Source organism: Nesoenas mayeri (assembly GCF_963082525.1).
Source record: "Nesoenas mayeri genome assembly, chromosome: Z".
Lineage (NCBI taxonomy): Eukaryota > Metazoa > Chordata > Aves > Columbiformes > Columbidae > Nesoenas > Nesoenas mayeri.
The window spans coordinates 68096970-68110146 of record NC_137542.1 but is presented as its reverse complement, the minus strand read 5'-3'; the positions used below and the strand labels follow the sequence as shown (position 1 = coordinate 68110146).

Sequence of the window (13177 nt, the reverse complement as noted above, 5' to 3'; positions counted from 1 at the left end):
TTACCCTGAAAATCTGGGCTCCCAGTTAAAGGCTAGCTGTGATAAAGAACACAAGGCTAAAGGGAGCAAGCATGGTCATGCTGTGCAAGACTTAGCACTGTCTCCTGTTGAAGAACCCAGCGAGGAGTACATAGACACGATGGATGAACTTCAGTGTCTCGTAGAATCAGTTTCAGAATACTTGGCTGAAAAGGAGGAAGAAATCAACAAATTTGGTGCATTGCCAGAGACTAGAAAAAATGTTGAGAGCATGTCACTAAAGCAGGAAAGTGCTGGTAATGCAGTAGAAAGCAGGAAGCCTGAACAGACCAAACCTCCTGCTGCAGAGCAGAGTACCAAGGGAAAATCTGAATCTCTCCCAGACCTGTCAGGTGTGAAGAATACGGTGAATTCCCTGTTCAGCTCCTTCACTGAAAAGGTGGGGTCAAGCACAAAGCAGCTCACAGCCTCTGTTGAAAAGCTTGTTTCTTCCACTCCAGAGAAGACAGAAACCAGAAACCCATCAGAAAGTGGAATCTCAAATTTATTGTCTAGTAAGACCAAAAATGAGAGTCCATCTTCTGGCGTGATGACAGACAATAAAGCTGATGCCAAGTTCTCTCTTCACTCTCTGCTACCATCCCAGGTGAGTGGTGATAAAAGAGCGCAGAACATAAGCTCCAACAAGCCAGAAACCACTGAGATGGACAATAAGGCTTCTGTACCGCATCATCAGCAGCAATCACAAGGAACTCCTGCCAGCAGCCAGCAGAATCAACATTCGGTTGTGAATTCTGTTCTAGGCATGTTTAATCCTTTAAAGATCTTCTCTGAGAAGGAAGAGCCAAAACAAGAAGTCATAAAGGAGCAGCACACCAAGGAGGACAGTCACGCTGTGAAAGCTGATGAGGCAAACAGAAGCGAGAGGCCATCTGGACAAGCAGCAGCCAGGACCAGCAGCGCTGTTCCAGAGGTGCGGACAAGTGAGTCCAGAAGCGAGGCAGAGGTAAATGCAAACAGCACTTCTGTGTCTTCCATCTTTGGCAAGCTCACAAGCTCAGTCAGTTCCTTCAGTCTGAAAGCCAATTTCGACGGTCTCCTGGCTCCCAGGCAGCAGGATGTGCCACAGAAGCAGTCAGATGCCGCTGTGAAACAGGGTGTCCCCGCTGCCGGGGAGCAGCCTTCTGCAAATTGTGCAGGGGACCAGCATAACGCAGGTCGTGGGCTGGAAAACAAGCAAAACAAAGGTAATGAGGAACTTCATTCTCAGCCTCAAGATCAAGGTGCAGCATCTGGAAGCTTTTTCAGTCCACTCAAAAAGTCTTTTAGTCAGTTGTTGCTTCCTTCTGCTGAACACGGGCAGAAAGGAGGTACATCAGGGCATTTTAAAGGCCATAAGTCTGAGGAGGATGTAAGACAAAACAGTTCATCAAATGAAGAACACTCGTTTCCTTTCACTGGAAAACTTCCTTTTTTCAGTGGGTTGGGTTTTTCAGAAAAACAGGAACATGCAAATGAGAAAGGAGGTTTTATTCCTTCATTATTTAAATTTTCTTCTGCAGAAAATCTAGCACCTTCACAGGACCAAAGAATCAATCAGAGTTCTAGTGGCACTTCTTTGCTTAAAGACAGAAACAGTAATTCAGAAAATGCCATTTCATTAAAATCTAGCTCTGTTCCAAATTTATCAGATGATAAGGTGGAACTTGTACAAACAAAGAATGTGAATAAAGAAAACCTATCTAGTGCCCAAGTAAACATAAAAAACCACAAGGAGAGTGACTCTGCTACATTTAGGGCTGCAGGAGAGCAGCAGAGAACTAAGGGTACTCAGGAAGAACCTAGAAATGCAAAAGGAGGATTGACAAGAGAAGGACGAAATGCACCAGACTTGAATAACAGCTCAGCTGAAGCCACCTCTTCAGCCAGAGGGCCAGAAGCTGTAGGTGCCGATGATTTGCAGAAGAAGCACACACCAGGTTTTCTTTCCGGTATTCTTCGCATTTCTTCTAATGAAAACATAGCAAATAATCAAGACCTGACTGCTAAAAGCGAGCGTGATGGCCAGAAAAGCACTTCTCCTGGATTATTCTCTGGCTTATTTAAATTTGCTTCGAATGAAAACTTGTCTGAAAGTAAGCAAGAGAAAGTGAAAACAAACTCTCTAGGCTTCAGGAAGCTGTTTGATAGAGGTGAGAATTCTAGCTCGGAGGCAAAACCCAGCAACTCGGGAATGGCTTCTGACACTCAGAGCAGCACTGGAGAAAAGCAGGAATCTTCCAGCTTCTTAAAAAATCTCCTGCCTAAACCAAAGGAGAAATTGGATAATGTGAAAACAATGGAATCTTCCAAAACTACTGACCACCTGTCCAATGCAAAAGTAAATAAAATAGCTGAGCCCCATGTTTCCTATTGTGGGCATCCTGATGCTCTAAATCTTCAAGACAAGGTACAGGACTTATCTGGAAAGCCTATAAATAGCAGGCATATCCCTTACCAGAATGCGGAATCTAGAGTTTTTCCAACCCTTTTAAACAAAGGATCAAATGAATTTCTCAATCTAACTAATAAAAGCTATAACCTTACAGAGAAGTATGCAGCTTATCAGGAAACAAGAAGCCATTCCAGCTTTGAATGGGAATATGAAGTGGAGGAACTGGCTGCCCCTCAGGAAATAGCAGTACCAGTTTACTACGTGTTAAACCAGAACTCTGTTCTGCCCCCTCAGTTCTTGGACTGGCCTGAAAATGATACGGTAGTGAATCTCTGTAAAAAGGATGGAAATGCAAATGTGATGGATTGGCAGACTAATGCCAATTTCGATGGGCAGAGTTTGGATTTAAGTGTGATGTCATATGAGTCATTTGACCAGTTAATGTCTCAAGATGTTTGTTCAGAAGAAAATGATGCATGGACGGCTAATTCTCTCAATGAAAGTTATAGTAAGTTTCCACCATTTGAAAGAGACGGCAGTTACTCATTAGAAGAGTTGCCCATGGATTTAAGCTACTCCTCTGGCTGTGATGGAACTATGTGGACTCTAATTGACCAAGAGACTTTAAGTATGGATGAGAGCTTTGTGTACTCATCCTATAGCCAGGAGTATCAGGAGTGGCTGATGATGCTTGAGCAGGGTGTATGGTGGCCGTCAGAAGATGGTGATTGTGGATACTACATGTACAGTGACAGCCAGTATGTGTATTCGCTGCTCACCGATCCCACTGGACAGTATGTCTACGTGTGTGCTCCTGAAACATATTCCTACCCAGGCTGCTGGGATTATAATTTTCAGATGGATTCCATCCCAAGAGCTGTGCTAGAAGACAACACAATTGCTGTTTGTGGTTTTAAAGTCCCTCTTGGCAGTGAAGATGAGCTGTTTTGGTTTGCTGAGGAAGAGTCTTTAGAAGATTATACAACAAATAAACCTCTGGATTTGTCAGTAGCTTTGCAGAGGAGTGATCAGCTAATGAACATGAATTTGGAGACTTTTTCACAAATGTTTGAAGAGTCGATTTATTATCAGAGAGAGGAGCCATTGGATTTCTCAGGTTATAAACTTCAAAAACTCAAAGTAGATTTTAGACCTGAGAAGGAAACCCTGAATTATTCAGAGGAGTCTCCGCTAACCCTTGATCTCAGAACACATTCCAGAGCAGCTTTCAGTAAATCTCTGAGTAAAGAAGTCCACACGAAGGAAGGGGATAAGGCTGTCCCCGTGACAACTACTGGGAGTGGGTCATCAGGATTCTTTGGTTTCCATCTGTTTCAATCTACTCCTAAAGCTGAAGAAACTGTGGCATCTACTGAAAAAGTAACAGAAGCAAAAAAGACCGAGGAGGATAAGAAGACACCAGTGAACAAAGTTAGCTCTTTATTTTCTGCTTTGGGTGGACTAATTGGAAAGTCTTCAGGTCCTGACCCTGAGACATCAGAAGATTCTGCCTTGAAGAGAACAGACGCGCAGTCAAAGTCATCTGAAAACAGAACTGATATTTTCTCTCTTGCACCAAACAGAAAATCAGATGAGGCCCGAACAGGGCAAAAGTTTCCTGTTATGTCAGAACCGAGAAGAAATACTTCATCAGAACTTAATTTGGAGGCTGCTAGAAATGAAAAGCCAGAATTAAATCAGAATGAAAACATCCGTGCTAAAAAACCAGGACTAACAAAATCTCCTTCTCAACTGAGCGAAACTCCAGATGGCAGACCCAAGCGAGAAGACAGACCTGTTAAAGCAACACCACCTTCCAAGCATATTGAAGGGCATGCAAGTATTAGTGAACCAAAGCAGTCACAGCCAAATCAGAGTCACCCAGCCACTGAGCCTGAGGAGACACTATTTAAAAGTGCTCTGAAATTGTTCAGTCTTGGAGAAGATTCTCCTGCAGGCTCAACTGCCAACAAAACCCAAGCTTCTGGATTTTTTGATTTCTTTAAAACCCAAGTAAGCAAAGCGCCGCAGCCATCGCCAGATTTGCAAAAAAGTCAAGGTGATAAACCAGAAAAGGTGACACAGCCAGAACGGAAGGAAACCTCCAGCATCTCTTCGTTATTTGGATCCCTTGGAGATATCTTCAAAGTGGAGGCTGTGTCTTCTCAGCCAACCCCAAGTACTACGACTCTGCCAAAAACCAATAGCAGAACTGTGGCCGAGTCGAGACAACAAACTGCAAAGTCAGGGAGTCTCCAAAGTGCCAGTATGCCATGTCTGTCCTCCACCCCCAAGGAAGGGCTGCGAACAGAAGGCATGGACAGGCTTGTCTCTCCTAGCCCTGGGGTACAAATGGAACAACGAAGAGGTAAAGCTGAGGAGTCTCCTGAGAGTCAAAAAGTGCATCCTGCAAGTGTTTTGCAGAAGCCAGTAGGTCCCAAAACAAGCCAACCTAGTCCGTCAGCTGTGCAGCAAAGCAGCGTACCCATGGCTGCACCAAAGCAACAAGGAGGAAATCGTTCAGGAGGCACAGTTAATCAGGCAAAGCCAAAGCCAGACCAGGCACCTAAAGAGTCAGGTTTTGGTTTGCCATTCAGCTTTTCTGGTATCACTGCTTCGAAATCCCAGCCAGCACAGCCGGCCAGTAAGAGCTTATTCTCCTTCTTCACGGGGTCAGAGGAACCAAAGCCTGCAGCACCTGCCGCTGCTCCTGCAGGTGGGAAGCAGCAGGAAACAGAGGGGCTGTTTCATCTGCCCTCGTTCTTCTCCAGCGGCCCAGCTGCTGAGAAGAGCGTACCTCAAAGAAGTACTAGCTTCAGCTTCTTCAATTTGACATCATTTTTGGATGAAAAGCCACAAACTGCTCCAGGACAGGAGAACAATACAAAACCAGCTAAACCAGTGAACTCTAAGCCATATGTGAGGCAAAATATTTCTACTGACTCTGGTGTCAAAATTAGCAGTTCTGCCAGGCAACAGGATGCAGACAATAAAAAAGAAGTTGATGATATTATTGCAGCAGTGACTGGCAAACAGATGTCGAATAACCTCACAATCCCAGAAAATAAATCAGAAATGCTGGCAGAGGAAAACGTAGGAAGTGTTGCTGAGGTAGCTAAAGAGAATGACTTTGAGAAGCTTCCACAGGCTGATGATGTTGCAGGAGCCAGTTTGTCTGCTGCTGATCCTTGCCTTCAGGCTCCCAGTGTGCAGGAGAGTTCTCAGGGCCAACAGACTCTTTCTGTAGGGGCAGAAGAAGATGCTTTGGATAGCACAGGGAAAATGGACAGTGTTGCATTTCCTACTGATAAAGAAGAGTCTTATTCTTCAAAAGAACAACCTTCGGAAAACAAAGATGATAGCATGGCCTTGGATGATAAAATGGATTCCCAGGGTCTAAGTGACTTAAATATTGTGAGTGACATAAAAAATGAAGCAGTGTCTGAAGAAGTACATATACAACATGAGTTACCAGAACGTAAATTACCTGAACAAACTCCTGGTGACAGGTTACAACAGGCACAAGAGCTACACACTCCCTCTAAAATGCCAGAGGCATCTAATTTGCAAAACAAACCTAAGGAATCTGAGAGTGATAAATCGGTGCTGGATTCTTCAGTTGAAATGTTTTCAAGTTTCATGACAAAAATGAAACCACCCAAAACATTATCTGGTTTCTTTTCCCAACCTCAAGCTACTGCACCTCCTCCTGCACAGAAGAAAAGCTCCTCTTTCTTTGGTTTCTCATCCCTCCCCAGTGGCCCAGCCCCAGCTTTCACAAGTGATCTCTTTGGCATCTTCAAAGGCCCAAAAGAACCTCCAAAAGAGATGCCTCCAAAATCCAGCCCTAAGCCCCAAAGCACTAGTGTGAAAGATGTCACTGGGTCTGTTCCAGCAAAAGACACTAGGGAGACAGAAAATACTGCTGCAGCCAGAGAGTCTAAAAGAGACATCACAAGCTCTCTGAAGGCAGATACAGTACCTGTTTCAGCAGAAGAGAACTCCATAGAAGAGTCTTCTATGAAAACAGAAACTGAGGAAAATAGGAACTCTGAAACCTGTAAGGAGGAACCCTTGAGTATCACTCCAGAAACAGCAGCCTCTAGTGAAAATCAGGCCCTCGAGGTTCTGCAGTTGGGTAATGATGCACAGCCCTCGGAGATGGTGGACGCAAAGCTGCCCCAGTCTGATTTCAGTAATGCAGTTGATACGGTGCAGGCTGAGGCCGCTGGCCAGCTTGATGTAAATACTCACCAGCTAGATGCAGGGTCTCCACATGTGACAGAAGGACAAGCTGCTTCTGCAGACAAGGCAGATGTTGTCATCCTTCGTACTGGCTCTACTGATGGGCCTGAGCTGGAAAAGGAAGCCCCAAGTAATGAGGCAGATGTAAACCTTTCCCAGTTGCAGGAGAGTGCTATGCTTGAATCAGAGCCTGCTGTTACAGGGGGTCAGGCCGATGCTGGTATTGATCAGCAGGACGTGGTCAGAAGCAATGTTAGAGAACCCACAGCTCCAGCTGATGAGCCCCATGTTCATCTGCCGCAGCTGAATGGAGAGAGGACAAGTGAGGTGGAACAGCAAACTGTTGAACAGGAGAAACACTTAGTGATTGATGAAGTGCCTGCAGAAGGGATTGCTTCCAAATGTGACCTGAAGAAACAGGATAAACCTACTAATGTTCCCTCAGATGCAAACAGCAGTAAAACAGTCTTTGAAATACCAAACATGCCCAGTTTGCCAAAATTCAGCTTTATGTCATCTACTGATAGTGGAAAGCCATTTGGGTCATTCTTCTCTCAGCAGCCACCTTCTGTTAATAAAGCAGGGGCAGATCAGGGCCTCATGTCCAGCTTTAAGAAGCTTTCTTCAACTTTATTTGAAGGAGGTAGTGAAGAAAAGGTGAGTAAGCCAGAGAGTGCCCAAGGAGCAGTATTTGGCAAAAAGCTAGATTTCTCCTTTCCCTGGCAAAAAGACAACAGGGAGACCTCTGCCAAAAAGGAACCACATGTACCACCACAGGCTTTGTCAAAACCAGATGACAAGGTGTTAGGAACAGTCAGTTCAGATGCAAACTCAAAGTCTGCAGTCTCAGATGAACTGACTGATGCAAATATAGAAGTAAACTTGTCTTCAAAGCAGCCTGACACTGTACACAATGAACTTTCTGAAGAACCATCTGGTGCAAGCGCTGTTGATCATACATCCGTCAAAGAGCTGGGAGAGAAGTTGGGTAAAGAGTCAGAAGATCAACAACAGAACGTGATTTCAGGTGAACTGCAGAAGGAAGATCATGCAGAAGAGCATGCAGCAGACGAGCCTGAACTGAAAGAAGCTGAGCTTGATTCTGCTCCTGATGGAGCAGTGATTCATCCTGGGACACAGGCTGCAGAGCTGAATAGCGTGGAACAGCTGAATGAGAAAAGGCTAGTTACAAATGAGGCATAATAAATGGTTTCAAGGTTCTGACCATTTATAATGCAGTACTGCAGCAGTAGATATTGGCCTTGGTGTCTGATGTTAGTAGCTCAGTCCCATCCCCTGTTTGTTGTCAAGTGATTGTAGTATTACTGATAGCTGTCACAGAGGATGTGGCAAACTGCAGCCACTAGTTATGCACAAGCCTTTAGATGATTTTCTCACCTCTTTCCACTCTTTCTTCTGTGAGTGTAATTGGATTTCCCATGTTCTTATACTGTGTCCCACTAAATGAGATGCTTTTAATGCTAATTTCATTAGCCTTTCAGAAGTTATACTCTTTGTGTGTTAATTCTGCTGCATACCATTCACTTTACTTTCTTGTTTAGTGATAACGATGTTGCATTTGCTAAGAAAAAAGTAGGAGTAGATAGAATGGATGGGAAGGAATGAGCATTTTCTTTTCAAAATACAAGGTAAAGGCTTTTAATTTTAGAGAGAAATTTAACTAACTGCCAATGTATAATAAAACTAATTAGGTTCATTTCACATTACTGAAGGTTTTAAAATGTTTTCAGAGACAACAGTGAAGGTATTCTATTATGATACTTGCTTTTCCTAAAATCTGTGCAAAGGTTATTTCATGCAGTTAGGAAAGCCACTAAAGGGAAGGTATCAGTATTTCATGGGTGTGTATTCAGTCTTGTGCACAAATTATCTTACAATTGCCCTCAAAAATCAAATCAGAGGCTCACTGCACTTAAACATCTGTGTGATGTAAGTGAAACTTGTGCCTCTGATCACACAGTTGTAACACTGCACTTCTGAAACTTCCTATCTGGCTTCAAATTGTCCTAAGTGTGGCAGAGAAACATTAGTGCTGCTTAGTTCTCGGCAGTAGTTGTCCTGACTGCATGAAAAATTTCCATCCACCGTATTCTGTGTGAGGATTCTGGGAATTCAGTCCTGGAAGTTGTGTCTCGAATCACAGAGATCTCACCCCTGTGGTGCTAATTTTTTATATAAATTTAATTCTGGAAATATCTCTCTTGGAATGAGACATGTGGCTTCCATTTGAACAATGGCTCTACTTTTGCAAAAGGTTTTAAGTTGATAGTCTTGGAAACCTTGATCTTGACTCCAATGTATTTTATCACGAATGTATAATATATATAAAAGTAATGTTAAGTTGACGGTACTTCTTAACAACAGTCAGCTTAAGTGGTCATTGTAAAGAGCTTAGCTGCGTACAGAAACACTTCCACGCTGAATTGCTATGATTCCATTCTGATTTCTGTCTGGTCATTAGAATATCCTCACTGGCAGTTTCTGGCTGATGTAAGGTGAATAAGTAGCCAGTTGATGCAAGAAAGACCTTCAGCATATATGTTCTATGTCCTGGTAGGCTGCAAGTGAAGTACTTGTACTGCCTACCAAAGTTTGGAGCTTTGGAACCCTAGATCTAGTTCAGGCAGCATAATAGTTAAATGCATCTTCATAACATGTCTTTTCAATAATATTTAGTGTTCCTCTCAGCTTGTTAGATGTGCAGATTGCTTTGTGTTTCTCCAGGCTACTGTTTCTTTTTTCTTTTTTCTAATGGGTTTTCTTGTTCTCTCATAGCCCCGCTGGCAGTAGTAGATACAGCTCCTCTTGTAATGTCAGCCAGGGAAGCTCCCACCTAAGTGAGCTGGACCATTCTCATGAAAGCGCCCATGCCTCTGAGCAAGAAGATGATCACCAGGAAAGAGGGTCAAATCATTCCTACCACAGCTCAGGCAGCTGCCAGAAGGATGGTCAGGCATGGCTCAGGGAGCAAGAGGAGCCCCGTGGCAAAGGAGAGGAGGAGAAGGTCTGTGAGACAGAGCAGAAACGCGCAGACCATTCTGCTGCTAAGATACCTCTGGAGCTCGAGAAGCCCAAGGATGTTGATGCAGTGGCACAAGTGAGGTAGGTGAAACTATTACTGAGTTCTTTTCAACCAATCCGAAAAGAATTCTGTCTTTGCCATTTTCTGGGGCAAATTAAATACATTGTTCTTGCAGCCTTCTCTTAACAACTAACTTATTGTTGCTGATCTGTGAAACATCTTTATGTGGAGGACCCCTTATTTATGAGACATTGGCCAAGCTTGAATTATGTTCAGTATGTATATGAAGAGGAATGCTTGCTAGTGCTTTGAAGCCCCTTTGCTGTAATTTCTGTGTCTGGTTTGATGAAGGTAGTCTAGCCTGAAGATAGCTGCTTCCATTTCTCATGTGTGATAAGGCTCATGTGTGAGCAACCAAGAACTAACCGTAGTCATGGTTAGAGCTGCACTAGTTCCTTTCCGTAGTAGGCTACCACAATTAGAGTTAGTGTTTATGTAGTTGTAGGTTGTAGAATTACAATATGAATAGGCATGTTGCTCTTACTCACTGTGGCAGCTTTTCTTGTCCTTGCATTTGGGCTTTCCAGGCTGTCAGCAGCATTGAAAACAGTCTTCAAAAGTATTTCAGCTAAATTTGGGGGAGTAGTGCACTGGGTTTTGTACAGGTTTTACTGGAATTTCAAATTTCACTACTTAACTTTGGGAGTGACTTTTTTTTCTCTGAGGTAATCAAGTCATTGCAGCCCCTGGTGTGGATATGGTTATGCTTTCATAAGCTTGAGGGATTGTTTTCATCCGGTTTGGTTAGATCCATGAAGAGATGTCTGCCTGTCTGTACCCTTTGGAGAGTACAGATGGTGCCACTGTGCTGTGAGAGAATTAACCACAGCGGCTCATGTGTAGGCAACCCTTAAACTAAAGATAAAAAAAGGAAAACAAGACTAGAAAAAGTGTTAAGCTGTTTTTAAACTCTGACTCACTTTCCTCTTCTCCTTACAGAGCAGCAGGAGCCTTGTCCCAGAATGGCTGGCCTATATTTGTTCACAGGGAAGGTTATCCACAGAGTCTATTTCAGGCTAATTTAGCCATCCTACTTGGATACTCCTGCATCGCTGGCTCCCTTTCTCTCCACTCGCTGGCAATGCTTTCCTGTCTCCATGGAGTATGCATGGAACTGAGATCTGAACATTGATCTTTAGAGCCTCACCTGGGTTAGCTGTGTAGCACTGGATGCACGTTGCTCTCGGCTGTGTTTTTTTTATACTGTCAGCGGTGTGGGGTTGTTTGCAGAGAGGGAAGATGTTTGTTTTGGCAATTTACACCTCAGCAACATAATAAAGAAGGAATGCAACCAAAGGCACAATGTGTCACGAGGTTTTACATCGTGAGTGTAAAATGTGCTGCCAGGCACTGGAATGGAGTAGTGCTGCCAGATTCACGTGCCTTCTAGAAAAACTGTGGGAGAGCATGGGGTGAGAATGGTGAATGCATGGGGAAAATCACAGCTGAGCCCTGTTGCCAGTGTTTCCATTGAAAAGGGGCTGTAAATTTGTAGCAGTAGGGGTGAGCAGGAGAAGGCACTGGTTAGAAAGGACCTGCCACAGGCACGAGGATGGAAGATCTTCCATCTGCCTCTTTGCGTGTGCAGTTATCATACCAACATGTTGATCTGCCTTGAGCCAGGTGTCTTGGGCTGCTTTCCTCATCTTCTGACCAGTGTCATCTTACTACTGGGACTGGATTGTATCCTGACATATATTTTTCAGCTCAGAAGTTTCCATGATAGTTCCTATGTATACGGAAACGCCTCTCACTTCCCAGAACCTGTGCAGGGCTGTGTTGACCGGAGCCTGTTGGTCACTCCAGCTTCCAGAGATGAAGCTGCAATTGCACTGTGTAATGCCGAGTCTTTAATGCTGCCGATGAGTGTTCCTCATATAGTGATTTCTGTTTCTTTAAGCTGCCATGGTGACAACGAGCCACCACCATTTCCTCCAGCAAGAGCCCACTGGATTAGAGCCATCAGCAAAGTTCGACTGCGGCTTCAAGAGGTAGGATGGAGTGTTGCTGCTCTCCTTCTCTCTGCTACCTGGGTTTTACATCTGTGGTTGAAGGATTCATTTATTCTTCCTTGTAAGACACCACTTACAGTTTTGATGTTTTACAGACAAAAATCTGATCAAATGCGTTGTATAGGACTGCAGCATGTTGTGATGGTCTTAGAGCTGTCTAATTCTATGAAATATTTTGAACATCATTGTATGGAACTAGAGATGAATATCAGAAAATCTGCAGAGGCAGAGATATTAGCTCTGAATTTGTAAGCAGTAATAATAATGTCTAAGACTAAATTGTTTGTGTTAAACTGTTGGAAATGAAGACTTTTTCTCAAGGCAACTTGAGGATATCTTGTTACCTCAGTAGGAGTTATATGTATTATTTGTCATGTGAAGTGTTCCTTAGGAAACTTTACATCAAATATTTTTATATGTACTAATTGAAAGTGGGTGTATAGTAAGTACTGGTATTTCCATCTCATGAAAATAAGATTTAAAAATAAATAAACTTAATTTGGGAAGTCAAAAGGAAAAGGTTGTGACATTTTCTTCAACAGTATAAACACTGTTGTTTTAGAAAACAGCGATTAAGACTCAAGAGTTGTGGTGTTTTTTATTTTTAAAGTCTTATGCTTTCATCCATCTGTATGCCTACAGAAAGATAACATATGGTGCTCATATTCTATAGATTATAAACTATTGCTTACTACCCAAAGTGCAGAGTTAATATATTTCATTTAGAAATACTACTTTCTTCTATAGTTCTCTTCTTTTGCTTTTATAAGAAATTATTTGACAGTATCTATGCATCTATCAGTAGCAGGACTTTTCTTTCTTTCCTGGATCTGTTGCAAATTTTTAGGAAAACTCTTTCTTTCCTTTTTATTTTTTTATTTTTTTATTTTTTTTTCATCTGTGCACCATCTGAAATGCCATAGCAGAAATAGTTTTCCCCTTGGCTTATCTAAATTATAAATTATTTCCCATCGAACAGTTACTGTGTTTCTTCACTTCTGAACAGAAGGGATTTCGGTCAGAACTGTTCGTATGACACGGAAAGTGAAATTCAAGAATGCCGTCAGTATCTAATAAGAAAAGCAAGTTCTGTTGTGGTTTTGTAGAGCATGCAAGCAAAACATTTTAGCTCTGTGCCTTATGGAAAACAAGTGCACAAACATATGGGAAGGGACAAGAGATTCAGTGATGCTAGTCCCTAGATGTCTCTCTTTTTTCTCAGAGAGTACAAGGTCCATGAGGTGGTTCAGCATCCACCTTTGTGTTTCTACTGAGCTGGAAGGAAGACATGCTTTTTTGAGATGACTGTTACAGAAGCACTGGTTTAGTTATGATAGCAAAATATCACAATTTGCTTTGCCTTGATCGCTCCTAACAACTATTGATCCAAAATCTCCTTAAAAT

General features: G+C 42.9%; 1 protein-coding gene across 1 annotated transcript in view; it reads left to right on the top strand.

The window, feature by feature from the left end:
- The window catches only part of LOC308052116 (protein unc-13 homolog B-like), a gene marked incomplete at its 5' end in the record, with an annotated part of 218768 nt that overhangs the window by 72469 nt on the left and 133122 nt on the right, over positions 1 to 13177 (top strand). The window contains 2 exons of the mRNA XM_080362904.1: positions 9455 to 9781; positions 11662 to 11752. Coding sequence (XP_080219030.1) covers positions 9455 to 9781; positions 11662 to 11752 — 418 coding nt within the window. The remainder of the gene's footprint in view (positions 1 to 9454; positions 9782 to 11661; positions 11753 to 13177) is intronic.